The sequence below is a fragment of the Amborella trichopoda genome, chromosome 6, assembly GCF_054954075.1.
Source record: "Amborella trichopoda isolate Santa Cruz 75 chromosome 6, AtrichopodaSantaCruz75HAP2 v2.0, whole genome shotgun sequence".
NCBI classification, from domain to species: Eukaryota; Viridiplantae; Streptophyta; class Magnoliopsida; order Amborellales; family Amborellaceae; genus Amborella; species Amborella trichopoda.
The window spans coordinates 39,889,345-39,905,165 of NC_142341.1; the positions used below are offsets into that span (position 1 = coordinate 39,889,345).

Sequence of the window (15,821 nt, forward strand, 5' to 3'; positions counted from 1 at the left end):
TGTTAAAAGTGCAGTATTGGTACTTAAAACCCTTATTAGGCCTTGAAATACTTATCTATTTCATAACCATACAAGTTGAGGTCGACATGCTCAATTTAAAGATTTTCTAGTATTGAAACACCTTTTATATTTAATTGTCAGCTTAATTGGAGGGGAGTGTTTTATTTGCTTCATGGTTAGAATCTTAGTTTACAAACTATAAGTTTATTTGATTGGTGCGGTATATATAAGGTGTCAACCATAAACATGCGTACTACTAAATCTTGCTAAAAGTGCAGTATTGGTACTTAAAACCCTTATAAGTCCTTGAAATCCTTCTCTATTTCATATCCATACAACTTGAGGTCGACATGCTCAATTTGAAGATTTTCTAGCATTGAAACACCTTTTGGGTAGATTTTTTATGCGAAATTTACTTTTATGATATAAGTTTGACGTTTTATATAAAGTGTTTCTTTATTGTATTTCAGGGCCTTTCAAGATTGAGGAGGATCCGGATTATATCATCAATGGTGTGAAAGTAGAACTAAATCCTTTCCGTTGGACCAAGGTAATATTCATCAAGTGGATTCACCTATGCTTTTCCAGGTTGGATCATAACAAAATTTCCATACCTTCTATCTTTCAAATGTGACTGCATGTTGATGTTTTATATCTACTCTTCATACTTGCCAATATATGGAATGTGAGGATGATGAGCTTCCAATGCACTCTCTTCAGTTTGACTTATTGAGCAGATGACTTTTAGCATGTGAATGGATACAATATGAATGTAAGAGTGAATTTCCTCTTTCAAATTCCTCTGCATTGTAGGTGTCTAGCCTTGTTGTTATGGATGCACCTGTTGGTACTGGATTCTCATATTCTGATAACAGTGAGGATTACCAAACTGATGATTCCAAAACTATAGCAGATCTATATGACTTTGTTTTAAAGGTCAGCCACCCTATACTCTGCTAAAGGACCTAATTAAAATATGTTTGTGATGTTTACTTACAGTTTTATGATGCAGTGGTTTCACGAGTACCCTGAGTTCTTGTCTAATCCACTTTACATTACTGGATGTTCATATGCTGGAGCTTATGTCCCAACTTTGTCACTAGAAATTGTGAAAGGTAGCACTTATATTAATAATTAGTTTGGGTTAGTGTAATTATTTTCTTAATTAAACCAAGCTAACGTTATAGAAGTTTTATTCTTGATTATTCATAGTTGAACTTATCAGCCTAATAATTAACTCTGTGTATTTCCCACAAGGTACAATGACATGTCTCCTTAGTTAAAATTATGCTTTTTATTTATGTATAAACATATAATTTATTATTGCAGGAATAGAGGAAGGGGTGAAGCCAAACTTAAATTTCAAGGTAACTGTGAATTTCATCCTTAGTCAAACGAAGGATATGACTTTGTTGATGATATTATCTAGATACCTAAAAGACAATATGGAGATGTAGTTGAAATTTTCAAATTTACATTTGAATGGAAGTTAATGAGAATACACTTGATTTCATTGCAATACTAAAATAAACTAAACTATGAGTGTCGTTTCCATTTCATTTATAAGTCTTTCAAAGAAACTATGATCGCCCTTTCTAGTTACAATGCTCACAAATAAGAATTCAGTAACCAAAAGTAGATGGTTATATATAAGCATTCTACAGTGTATTTTGGGTTCTAATTCATTTTCTTGTTTGTTGGTGTACCAGGGCTACTCTGTAGGCAACGAGCTTACAGATTATGATATCCTTTTAGAATCTAGGGTTCCATTTGCTCATCGAATGGGACTCATTTCAGATAAACTATATGAAGATTTAAGAATATCATGTCAAGGGAGTTATTGGAACTCCATCCAGCCTGATTGTCTGCGGAATATGGAAGCTTTTAAGAAGGTAATGTACAATTTTTAACTTTGTATTTTTAGATCAAATTTATCATGATTTAGGGGAGTTACCCTTCCATATATTGTGTTGTAGAATACTGGTGGGATAAATCTTGAACATGTTCTTTTCCCATATTGCCACTTTGAGATGGGCATCAGCAGAAGTACCCGCAATGCGGAGGAAAGAGTTCAAATGTATTACGGTTGTGACGAGAATGGGTACAAAGTTGACTGTTTTGGAACAAATGATGTCGGAGTTTCGAAAAATGCAAATGGATATCATCGCATTCGAGAAATCTACTGCTATGTGAGTCATATTTAGATTGACGAGAGATTTTCGATGGAAGCATGAAGTAGACTAGTGAGAATGGGGTTGGGGTCAGGGTGGTAGCACCACCTCCAATTAGAGGTCACGACCCCCATTCTCACTAACAATTTCAAAATATTGAATCTTTCCAAAATGGATAGGAGCCTATAATCCCATTGATCCAAACAAAAAAAAAATGAAATTTTGTTGCAATTCCTTGAACCACTTTTGGGTGGTTGAAGGGAAATAATAATGTGTTTCATCTGGGGCACCAAACTTATTTCTTTGCCCACCTCAAATACCACTTTTGAGCTAGGTAGGGGACCCAAAATATTTCTAAAACACTCTCTCATAGATAAAAAAAAAAAAAAAATTTAAGATTCATGAAAAACATGCCATTGGAGCCCCATAAATGCCTCAAATTTTTACAATTCTGAATGAAATTTCAACTATCAGTTCCATTATTGGAATATATTTGAGGAGATTTAAAGGTAATTTAAATCAAACTTAGAATCCCCTAATTCTAAGGGAGTCCCCAAATGATTTAGGTGCCTAGGACCTCAAAAGTGGTTTTGGGGTGGCAAAAGCGCATTTATGGTGCCCTAGTAGAACACAATATCATATCCCTTAACTAAAAGAATAGATGTTTATTGTGTAATTTTTAATATGTTTAGAAATTTTTGAGGTTTACCCAAACAATATCTTCTTATGTTTTTCAAGTTAATATCTATATGTCCTTTTAGAATTATTCTATACAAAACTAAGAATGTATAAACTTAATGTTGCATTAATAGGACTATGATAACCGGCCCATGGTGTTATTTAGCTCTAAATCTTCAAGGATGGATTTGCATGCGCAACCGGTATTTTCTCTCTCTACTTGTAGCCTTTTTTTTTTTTTTCTTCTAAGTTCTATTAATATAAGTATAAAACAGAAGGACAACAATGTCGAAAAGATGCCAAGGCGGTATCTCAGCGACCTTAATTAGAAACTACTCTAAAATCAAAGGACCATACTCAATACCTCCATTAACGGATTACCAAAAAACAAAATTACAAAAAAATGCCTCCATTAGCTACTAAGTCAGTATTGACATCTTCCAACATGTTGAAAACGAAGGGATTGATTTAAGCATAAGATTTTAATCTCACATATCATTCTCTCCAAGTGCTTGTAGGCACCGGCATTCCTATACTGAAGTTATACAAATGCCACCGTACTTGATCCTGAAATATCATTAGAAATATTAACATAGGGAAATGAATAACTAATAACTTGATAGTTTAGAGTCTTAACAATTAAGCATGTCTGAGCTTTAAAATGTGACAACTTTCAAACTACATTATATTTTTTATCTTCTTTTATTTTTTGGGAAAGGTTTCTATACTTCTCCTATGGCATAGAAGATCTATCCAGCCGTTCAATTTTGATCAAGTAAGCCACTCTGTTTGACTTTAGTTCTGATGCCTTGGAGTATTTTATTTTTAATTTTTTATACAAATTGTATGAATATAAAATTTGGTATGGGTCATCTTCTCATTGGGGCGCATCTATAAAAAATATTAAAAATAATTTTTTAATAAAATATAATGACCAAAATACCCCTTGAATCTTTTAGGGGTATTTTGGTTATTTTATTTATTGGGAACATTATTTTAATATATTTTTTTACAAGTACGTTTTTAACAGAGGATTGGATACCCATAATTTGGTGTGAAAGTAATTTATATAAAAAGAGTAAAAATAAAATAGTGTGGAAACGTGACATTGTGATTGGGACAATCTTAGCCCTCCATTCAAAATGGAAGGGAATGCATATAAGTTTTATGTTGTAGGGGAAGCATAGAAAGCTTGCCCTTTTTTTTTTTATCTTAATACAAGGTGTAGTCTTAATCAATCTAAGTTTCTAAGTCCGTTCTAAATTATATATTGGAGGCAGTTTCTGTAAGGCCTAGGCATTATGAAGATAAAGTATAGCCTCACCACAAATCTTCATCTAAAAATCACTTTGGGCACCGAAAATATTTATGATGGCTATAAAATAAATTTCTAATATTGACTATGAAATTTGAAACACAAAAAATGACACAGATCTTATGGATCCATGAGCACTTATTTTTAGGGCAAAATGAATCCGTCTAGATAATTTGTCACAATATATACTATTTTTAGGGCTTGAAATCCTAATTTTTACCATAATGGCCAAGGCTGAGATGATCGATTTAAAATTTTCTGATGCCGGAATTGTGATCTTCCTGCAACTGAAAATAAAGAAGGATGCATGAGTGGAATTAATTTATAACGACCAAAGAAGATTTTAGTAACATATCCAATGGAAACTGAGAAACGTGATTTTATATGTGAAAGGTATTTTGGGAGTAAATATGGTTCTTTTTTCTTTTTCCTTTGTTATTTCTTGGGATTGAAAAGACCTTTTATGGCCTATTTGGATACCTAGAGAGGTTTCTCTTGGAGATGTCTATGTGTATTTCCTCATCTTGGAAGCCAAAATAAGGAAACCAATATTCAACTAAAATATGTGGAATTGCGATCTCTATGAAATAGTTTCTATATGGACACGAAAATTAATTGTTTAAATCAATGTTGTCAGGACTAAACTGGTGAGAGAACAGGCCTGGCCTGGCCTGACCGATTCACCAGTTGAACATTTCACATAATTTAAAAATTAAAACAATAAGAAAAATTATATAAAATAAAAATTAATATGAAATATCATAAAAATATAGGAAACTAAAAAAATTTAAGAAATTTATTGCTTTGGGACTCTTTAAATATCAAGTTTTCATGACCAAAAATGAAGAAAGCTACTGTAAATTAAGAATTACATCAAGTTTTGATAAATGGAACTAAGGTAGGAAATAAAAATATGAGAAGAGAAATCAATATCTTAATGAAGTAATAATATGGGCTTGATCACATAAATGATGGACTACTCCATGGAAAGGTTTCAAATAAAAGCTCAAGGAAGAAGATAGTCTCATGGGCCACGTTTTTTTCAAGGGCCCTCTCTCTCTCTCTCTCTCTCTCTCTCTCGCTCTCTCTCTCTTTGAAGTGAATACTCAAGTTAGGGTTATAATTGATCTCATAAGTTACTTTTATACTTAGATCATAAAGATGAATTTGATCTTGATCCTTGATGCCTTAGATCAATGGCACATGAGAGGCTTTTATCCAAGCCACTCATCCATATCATATTACCAAGATCTATAGATAAGCTTTTGACACCTTTCACTCCTTAAAACCTAGGTTTATAATCATTTTACCTTGAAGCCCTTAACTCTATGTTTTATTTCTCATTAAGTCCAAATTCATGTTTACACTTATGCCCATGGTTTGTGAATAATTTGTGAGAGTCAATAAAATACAAGGACATGGACATAAAGGTAATATGAGATATCCACACATGTGAATAAAATATCTTATGACACCACCAATAGGATTTTACCAACACTAAAGTTTCATATGGATCAAGCCTATAAGGTGGTGTCACATAATATATACTGACATGCTACAAAATCATATGTGGATAATAATATGAATTAAATTAATTCTCAAAATTTCATGACTTCACACATGCCAAAAATGGCACATATGAGCAAAAAAAACATGTGACTTAATCAAACTTAAGTCATAACAATATATAACACTTTAAATAACAAGATAACATGTTATAACATAATACCAACAAAAGAATTAATGACAAATGGGTCCCCACATAGATATGACATCAACATGCTGTCATCTACGAGTGGGGAGGTAGGGAGTATCACGTGGCATCCCTATGGCCACTTGGGATCCATGTGGCATCCCGATAGAATGTCCTTGTTTGATATTTATGTTAAACAAATTTGAAAACCATATTTTATTGTTTAAAAAAGATCTGAAAAAATCTCCAAAAATCAAAAAAATTCTCTAAATAATTTCTCAATATTAATACACAATTTTTCATCAATATAAAATATTTTCTCATCAATTTTATATTAATATGGGGCCAAAGGTAAATGAGATCTCTAGACTTAAACACTAGTCGGAGTTTTCCATTGGGCTAACTTGAATGACGTTCTAACTGTGTCTCAAGCTGACCCAATAGAATCTATAGCAGGGATATATAATTGGTCACATTAAAATCGTTGAGCCAGAGCTTCCCCTCGTTAGGGGTTCAATGGATTACTAGTGCACCCCTGTGGAACACGTTCCTACTCAAATACAGGGTCCTCTCAAAGCATATGCGCACTAGCTCTTCTAGGTCGGATAATACTATAGAAGAGTGGCTTCCCATAGGAGTGTAGGTGTACATGCCATGGAACGGTCTCATGTCAAGATACGGGCTCATGTCCCATGAGCCGACCATTCCATACAGGGCGAATGCTCTTTTAAATACTCGGTTCCTATTATTCTCCATTGGATTCTCCAAGCCCTGGCTTATCACATCAATTATGAGGCATTCCAATCAATATAGTCCTGATTCGGAGGTGACCCTCACACATCTCTGAGAGTTCACACTCTCAAAACGTATACTCTCAATGCCTCAAATACTCAGGGTATATGAATCTGGACCCCTGGGCCCCAGTGCACCAAGTACCCAGATTCAGTCTCTCTCTAACTCCCATTGAGCGTAATATTATTGGTTTTAAGGTCTTGAAAAGCCACATAGTCAACAATCTTAAAGATAGATGTTTTTTTATTTGATTTTTTAGGGATTCCAGATCTAGGCCAAGATGGTCATGAATATTAAAACATAAAAAATAAAATAAAATTTGAAATGTTTTTTTTGGGTTTTTTTTTTTTTAACATATGCTATTTATGGCTAGTGCACTTCACACGATGTCCATCTTAAAGGTGGTTTGTGGGTTAGTGGGCTCGTTTGTCCATTGACACACATAAAACATTTCCATATGTTTTTTATAAGAAAGTATACAATATGATTACTTATTTTTGGAATAAGGATGCCTGAATCACTATTAACTGTTAAATGTAAAATTCAACTAAAATTCAACAGTGGGGGTGTGTCTCTGACTCAACTCAAAAGTCTCGCTTATTTTTTAGCTTTGTAATACATGTCAAGTTGTTGGATTTTACATCTAATGGCTAGAAAAGATGGCAACCTTCATGTAGAAATAGTAAATGGCCTCACATTACACATTCCCATAAAATATTTACAAGATGTTTGTTGGGTTCACTTAACATCTTTGCAAGGTGTTGACAGGTAGAAGTAGCTGGAAGGTGGAAAAGGTGTTCCGATAGGCTCAATTATCGACAAGAAAAGATAGGCTTGATCCAACATCACTTAAATCTTACTTTGAAAGGTTACCGGGCCTTTATTTACAGGTTATTCATTTGTCTGCCTATAGTTTCTCACTCAAGCTTACATATATCACTTGAGTTCTTATAGCAAATGATCAATTAGAGTTGTACTAGGAAGTGTTTGCGTATATGATTGATGGGAGGGGTTCGAAAACAAAAGGTGATAAGTGGGTACTCTTCAACAATTTGTGTATTCTAGTGCATTGAAATTTAACCATTGTTTAAATTTTGAAGGCCCACTTTAATTTTCCTTAGACAAGTCCTCCTCCCCCTTATTATCATTGAAAAGTGATATTTAATCTTATTAATATCCAGCAAGTTACATCAAACAAAATATGAAAGTATAAAGCAATCCTACACAAACCCCCTGACTACTAATCTAGATGTGTACACTGCTTAGCAAGATCATATGCCTCCTTATTTAACTCTTGGTAAACATGTGTAAAGGAGGCTTTCAACTTTTCAAGATAGTCTAAAACTTTGAACCACAAAGATTTCAGATTCTAGGGCACTTGCTGCTCTACTTTACACCACTTAACAATGTTAAAAGAATCTCCTTTCACCCCTATAACATTACCCAACTAGTTTTCTTCAATGATTTTCAAGCGCATGAGCGAAGCTAGCATTTTCCTTATTTTGCAAGTGCAACTCTACACGGTCTATAGAAAGTCATCAAAATATTTTTCATATGATTCCTCAACAATCCTCCCAGTCTAGTTGGACCAAGATTTTCTAAAGAACTATCATTAAAATTGAGTTTAGTTAATCATTGAGCAGGAGGTTTCCACACCCCATAACTTCTCCGCCTGCTGTAATTATGCAACACAACCTCCTTCATATTGTAGAACACGTGTTGTTAATCAATAATCAAGCACACCCCATCAAAAAGTTTTATATTCTTCTCCTTCCATATTACCCACAAAAGGTGTTGCTCAAAAAGAACCATTTGATTTACCAAGTTCAATGTGAGCCAAATTAGTCAATATTTATATGTTTCGATGCAATAGCAAGATGTTGACAGATATATTTATAATTACGTTTGTAGTGAGGGTGTAAGTGGTAGTTACTAGATAGTGTTTCCTAGTGTAAGAATATTTGGGCGATTAAGATGATCCACAATATCACCATCTTGTTTAGGAATGAGTTGTAACCCCATCACACGAAAAACCCATATCCACGTTGAACATTGACAATTTAAGAACATATATTCACATGTTTCTTCATCATTACGTATTACATAACATACAAATACTAACAATAACCTTAGTCCTTTTCCTTAAATTGTCCATTGTTAACAGCTTACCAAGAAACAATAACCATAGGAAAGCATGTACTTTTTGTGAATTTGCAACTTCCAAATCTTTGCAACTCCTGGTTTTCTCCACCTATAACTATCATTGAACAACAAAAAACAAAGAGATTTGATATCAAAGTCACCCCTAGTGTTCATGTCCCATGGCAATTCATCTACTCTTTTAGGACATAAATACACCATCTTCAACTCTTGTAGCGAATGAATCAGTTTGTTAATGACAAAATCAGAGACATATTACACCTGCAACTAATCTTCCATTTACTTTGAGACCCTTAACTGACGCAATATCTTTAACTTTTACATGGTAATTTACTCCCATATGGAAAAAGATCGAAGTACTAATACTTCGATGCACTTGTACTCAGCCGCCAATGATGCCAAAACAATTTTTTTTTCCCCATTTCCAATAGCAAACCTCACATTCTGCTCTAAAAATGGCTCAAAATGAAGTATAGATGAACATGCCCTACCACTTCTTCCCATCCTAGCCATACTTAGCCACCAGTATCTATCTCCATAAATGATCTTCCTCTAGAGTACTCCACCACCACTTATCAATAGAGCTTTATTCATAACTTCTAATTTCCCAATTCTCAACCAGCATCATTTCTAGGAGCATAAATCTTCCTCCAACCTACTAAATGATGTCTCCTCTTATTTTGGCTACTTCCCTAAAGAAATACTTTCATTAGTCTCTCCAACTGGTGGACCACTCCATTCGGCATGCACATAAGTGACATATAATAGGTTGGCATATTAGACAAGGTAGACTTCAACAATGTAATCCTCCCTACCAACAACAAATATTTAGCCTTCCACAAATTCAATTTTTCATAAAACCCATAGATAACTGGATCCCACACCAATCTAAGAGTCCTACAATTCGAAATGCGCAAACCGAAGTACTTTATGGGAAATTAATCCACTTTACACCCAAAATAAGTAGCTAAGCTACCAACCATTTTCCCATTAAAATCAATTCCAACCATGTTAGTCTTATCAAAATTTTCTTTGAGTTCCAAAACAACTTCATAGTATCTAAAGAAACTTCTTAAAAACAAAATCAAATTAACATCTACACCACAAAAAATCAAATGTATCATTGGTATATTGAAGGTGAGAAATGCTTGGAGTAGTACTTGAAACTTTAACATATCTAATGAGACCTTTGTCTTCTACCTTCCTCAACATAACACTCATAGCTCCTATTACACACTCAAAAATAAAATTTGTCAATAATTTTTCTTGAAGGTTTTCAACATGAATACATGAAAGTGAAGCTTAAAACATATGAATTACAAAGGATATAACATATAAGGCTTATAATCTTAAAGGGATAATTGATTCAAGCTTTGTATCAATTGACTTTCTTTCTTATGAAAACTTATACTTCCAAAAGTGATTTACATCACTCTTTACTTATTAAAGAAATTTTGTTTTTGAGTTTTAAAATGATCTTAAATGGCGCCTAGCATAAAGCAATTTTCCTTCAGTGATATTCTTTGTTGCACATGCCACTTTAAAGTGTGCCTCATTTATAAATATTACCACTTTTGAAAATATCAGGAGAAATGATCTATTTATGTCGACAAAAGAGTTGAAGCAAATAAGAACTAATTCACTTAATTTTTCTACCACATTATCTTCATCTTGTGATTCAACATTTTCTTCACTAAGGAAATCACATCCTCAACTTCTTTGTGGGCCAAAGGTTTACTTCTTTTCATGATCTTGGAAATTTCTTCCTCTACTAAATTGGCATCAAGTATGTCATCAATAAATGGGATCACTTATTAAATTAATAATGGGAAATTCAAACTCCTACTCTAAAAAATATACTAATAAATTGATTTTGGACCACATATTCATGAGCATGACAAATGCACTATTACAAAGTGCTATGAGGCTTTAGTCATCCTTTACTTTTGCCACCTTATGAAAGTTAGTAGTATTTGTCTTAAGAATGATATCAACTCTTGAAGGTTGGATGATTGAAATATTGCCTTCTATAAGAGGAGAATTATTGGAGTGCTCTCTATCTTCATTGTTGTTGCCCTCATCTGCTCCCATTGTTAGTTAGTCAATCTACGTGTATGAGCTCTTCTTCGACCAATACATTAAGAATTTCTCACATGGTATTCTTTCAATCCATTAGTTACAATAAACACTCATCAATTTGGTTCTGGAAGAAATGAGAGCCATATGGCCTATTCAGTTGACATGCATGAATTCAAGATAAGTTTCAACAGACAACTTACTATGTTACCAACACTACAGTACGACCAACGAGGTTTGGCTTTTACATGGGTGCAACATGTTTGGATGGCTAATAAGAAAAGGCTTGATGTAAGTTTTGAAGTTCTAATTAGGTTAAGATTTAGGTGTTAAAAAGGGTTTAGGTTCTTTATAAAGTATAGGATACTAGGCTTTGGACCTATCAAGATCCTCTATAATAAGTAGAAGTGGATAATAAGAGGCATAAAGGGGTTGAATTAGACAAATTAGGGTTTAACTAAAATCTAAGTGATATAGGTTTTGGTTAGATGGATGTTAGTTGTAATAATGTATATTAGCTGAGGTTTGGATCGCATTTGCCTGAGACTCTCGCATACCCAGGCTTCAGTTGTAGAATCAATGTTTCTACCTAACGACGTAAGGAATATATAAGTTAAAGGTGGCCTCTCGTAATGAATAGAAAGTTAAATTGTATTAGTAAAATTGATTGAATCAGCCATAGACTTATTATGCTATTCCATGAGGTTCGATCAATTTTTCTTTCATACAGCATAAAACTCAAGCTACCTTCAATTTTCTAAACTCCCTTATCTTGTTGCTACTTTCAAAATTGGTAAAACTAGACCGCCACAAAATATGTAAAGCATATTTCTAAAATTTTAAACAAAGTGTAGAGACTAACTTGTAAAATAGGAAAAGAAACAACTTAATAAAACTATCATGACTGTCCACTTTCTAATCTTTGAACCACTCATCCTTCTAAAATGTCGATCTTCTTGTAAGATTGACAAGTTCACCACTCTAGGGTTTCCAGGACTCAAAATGGCATAAGATAAACTTAACAAACTTAGGGAATAAAATTCATCATTGACTTTTTAATAAGGTTTTAACCATGACTTGAAGTCCATATGCCTTAAGTTACAAAAAAACACAAAGATAAGGGTCACAGATTTTTAAGAGCTCATCAATTAAGTCTTTAGAACTCCCTAAATGGACATTTAAGCAAAACTTTATGCTTTCAAAAGTTTCTAGAATTCACTAATGTCAGGTTATCCCCTTTTTATATGTTGTGGAAATACTTGATTGAAATTGTAATAAAAAACTATTTTACATTTGTTGTTCTAGTGGGGACCATGACATGGCCGCTCCATACATTGGAGCCTTGGAATGGATAAGAAGGTTGAATTATACAGAGTTGGAGAGCTGGCGACCATGGTTTATAGGGCATAAGATAGCAGGGTATGTTCTTTTTATTTTTATTTTATTATCATTTTAACAGGCATAGTTATCCTCACATTGCACAAACTAAATACGTTTAAACAATTTGATGAGCACCCAACTATCGTTTCTATTTTTACATATATATATATATATATATATATATATATATATATATATATATATATGAAAAAGCGTTAAAAACGCCTATAGGCGAAATGCTACAGTGTTTCACCCCGCCACAGACATGCTATGCCCGTGGCAATTTACTAAATGGAGCTGCAATGGACGGTGCGTGGTCTGTGATGGCTCCACGAGTTTTTGACCGCCACTGACTTGCAATGTCCATGATGGTTTGATCGCCACGGGCAAAGCTTATAAGTGAAAATGAACAGTGTTTTCGCCCAAAACCTCAACGCTGTCCGATTTTTTTGGATGGCGAGGATTAAAGACTGCCACAGACCTAGCATATCCGTGGCTGTTTGTCACGGACATAGCAAGTCTATAAAAAGATTTTTTTCACCTAAATTTGAAGCAAAAAATGGGGGACCGCCATGGCTCCCGTACATCTATAGTGGTTTTTAGGAAAAGTGATCAAGGACACAACATGTCCATGACAAGGGCAAAACTATTGTACTTCACCTATAGGAGTTTTTAAGATTTTTCCATATATCCTGTGAGCCAATGGGCTAACAAGTAAAAATAAGCCCAATAGTATTTGAATTTTAATTTGTTTTTTAAGAATCCAAATCACTTGAAATTTTAGGTGTGTGTTCATAAAAAATAGATGAATCTTAAAAAAATATCAAAAAATATTTTACATGAAAAACATTGACCAAAATGCCCCAAAAAATGGTTTAGAGTATTTTGGTCAATTTGTTTTTTTGTGGATTATTATTATTAGTTTTTATTAGGTGCGGATTGATAAGGGTAAGACACATCTAAAATTTTAAGTGATTTCGATTCGTAAAATATAAAATAAAATTCAAACACTACCGGACATACGTGATCGTTAGATCGACCCAGATTGAATCTAAACCGTTGACTCATTCTTTCTTGTGAGCCCTCTGGCTCATAGGATAATTTTCCATATATATATATATAGAAAAGTTTATTTAGGGTCGAGGCTCTAAACAATCAAATTTCAGCCTATCTCAAAATTTTCACTAGAAGAGGAGCATGGACATGAGAAAAAAATGGATTCAAATTTTGAAAATAGTGTACTTTGTAACACATTTTTGGACCGTCAATTTTCAAGATTTTCAACTTTTCATAGATCTATCGATCTACACTGTTTTTGAAGCTTTAAACTATATAAATAAATGTAAAAATATATTTTAAGGCTCTCACAAAGATTTCCAATATTGAAACCACATTTTTTTATACTATTTGAAGGTAGGCTCTAATTTGATTGTTTAGGGCCTAGGCTCTATACAAACTGCACCCATATATATAGAGAAAGGTTCATGTCTGCCCACGAGCTGATAGCTATAGTGTCAGCCAACGACTTAGATTTAATATGGGCCCAATCCATTGGTCATGACATCATTTCGTATTTGAATTTTCATGTTTTTAATACAAATTTAAATTACTTGAAATTTTAAGTGTCTATTTTTAAGAAATAGTAGAACCTAATAAAAACAGAAAACAATAATTCACAGAATACCATAATAGAAAACATTTTGGGGGTATTTAGGTCAATATAAATTTTTACGAATTATTATTTTTTATATATTTTTATTACGTGCTCCTTGATGAGAAGAATGTACGCCTAAAATTTCAAGTGATTTTGATCTGTAAAAAAAATAAAAATTCAAATACAAAATGAGGTTGTAACCGCCAGATTGGCTGACTGTCAGCCCATAGGCTGATAGGATCCATCCCATATATATATATATATATATATATATATATATATATATATATATATATATATATATATATATATATATATATATATATATATATATATATATATATATATATATATATATATATGAAAATTGCTGAGATTAGCCTACTAGCTCATATGAACATATGAGCCCAACGGCCTGGATTGTATCTAGGCCGATCTGACAATCACGATCTCATTTCGTATTTTAATTTTAATTTTTTTCTACAAATCAAAATAACTGAAATTTTAGGCGTGTATTCTTCAAAAATAGAATAATATAATAAAATATCAAAAAAATAATTTACAAGAAATAAATTGATCAAAATTCTCTTGAAATGTTTCGGGGATATTTTGGTCAATTTATTTGTTGCGAATTATTTTTTAAATATTTTTATTTGGTGCGTCTCGATGAGAATAATGAACGCCTAAAATTTCAAGTTATTTGGATTTTGTAGAAAAACAATTAAAATTCAAATACGAAATGAGGTTGTGACCGTCAAATCGGCTCAGATTCAATCTGGACAGTTGGGCTCATATGTTCATATGAGCTAGTGGGATAATCTCAGTATGTTTCTAGATATATATATATATATATAGGATATATGTTTCTATATATATATATATATATATAGGATGGAACTACTTGCATACACCCTTAAACTCATATCTATTATCTATTGACAAAACTAATCTAGGGGGATTTCCTTGACCATAGATACTCTCGACCCTAGTGAAAAATACCCAAAAAATAAAAAATAAAAAAAAAATGGATTTCTTTAGGATTGGGTGAGTATTTGCTATCCATTTTAGATCTAAGCTTTCATGAACTCAACTGAAATCTCATTAATCGTCAAATTGTTCATCTGGTGACTACAATAACATTTGCAAGATTGTGGTCAAATAAATTAAGGTGTAGATCTAATTGTATTTTTATGTTTCCTAAAATGGATGGCCCATATTTGCTGCATTGTCTCTTTCCGCAAAGAACCCATTTTATTTTTTCCTTCATTTTTGTAGGAGCTTGTTTATTGGGATGACTATGGAACTTTGACAAAATTTGTTCTCAAACAAATCTCCCTTTTGGATTGTGAGCTAATGATATAAAAATTAGCTCAAGCGTACATTTTAGTATATTTCCTTGAGATATTGATGGATAGTGTGCAAAACTAGAGCCAAGGTGGTGATCAATGTTTTGAATTGCAGATACACAGTTCAATATGAGCATAATCTACTATTTGCTACATTCAAGGTATGAGATCTGAATGCCAATGTTCTTACTTCTATCAAAGTTTCAATAAATATTTTGCTCGTTATCTTACATATTGAAGTAAATCATGGTGTGCCAATTCAACAGGGTGCTGGGCACACTGTTGCAGAATACACACCTCACGAATCACTGGTGGCCTTCCAACGATGGATTGACGGTGCTAATAACCTCTAAGTGGACTCCACCTTGCAAATGATAAATATGTAAAAAGTTTAATCCATTTGGGTTAGTAATTCATAAAGTCCATGTTATTGTTCTCTGCCCATTTTATAATGGAATCCATTTCCAACTTTGATAAACATCTTAATAGTAAATATAAGCAAGCATTTTCTCAAAAAAATCTGTCAAAAATTTTATTTTATATGTGGGTTGTTATC

General features: G+C 33.0%; 2 protein-coding genes across 2 annotated transcripts in view; both read left to right on the forward strand.

Moving 5' to 3' along the window:
- Positions 1-2,505, forward strand: part of LOC148781752 (uncharacterized) — a 40,359-nt gene extending 37,854 nt beyond the window's left edge. The window contains exons 13-17 of the mRNA XM_088870892.1: positions 471-550; positions 814-936; positions 1,013-1,137; positions 1,226-1,257; positions 1,600-2,505. Of these exons, the coding sequence (XP_088727018.1) occupies positions 471-550; positions 814-936; positions 1,013-1,137; positions 1,226-1,257; positions 1,600-1,910 (671 nt within the window). The 3' untranslated portion in view covers positions 1,911-2,505. The remainder of the gene's footprint in view (positions 1-470; positions 551-813; positions 937-1,012; positions 1,138-1,225; positions 1,258-1,599) is intronic.
- On the forward strand, positions 2,031-15,618 carry LOC110006882 (putative serine carboxypeptidase-like 52). The gene is made up of 5 exons (XM_088870893.1): positions 2,031-2,189; positions 7,418-7,539; positions 12,191-12,304; positions 15,381-15,426; positions 15,532-15,618. Exons 1-5 carry the CDS (start codon positions 2,031-2,033, stop codon positions 15,616-15,618), a joined length of 528 nt encoding a protein of 175 aa, XP_088727019.1.
- The last annotated feature ends 203 nt before the right edge of the window (positions 15,619-15,821 follow it).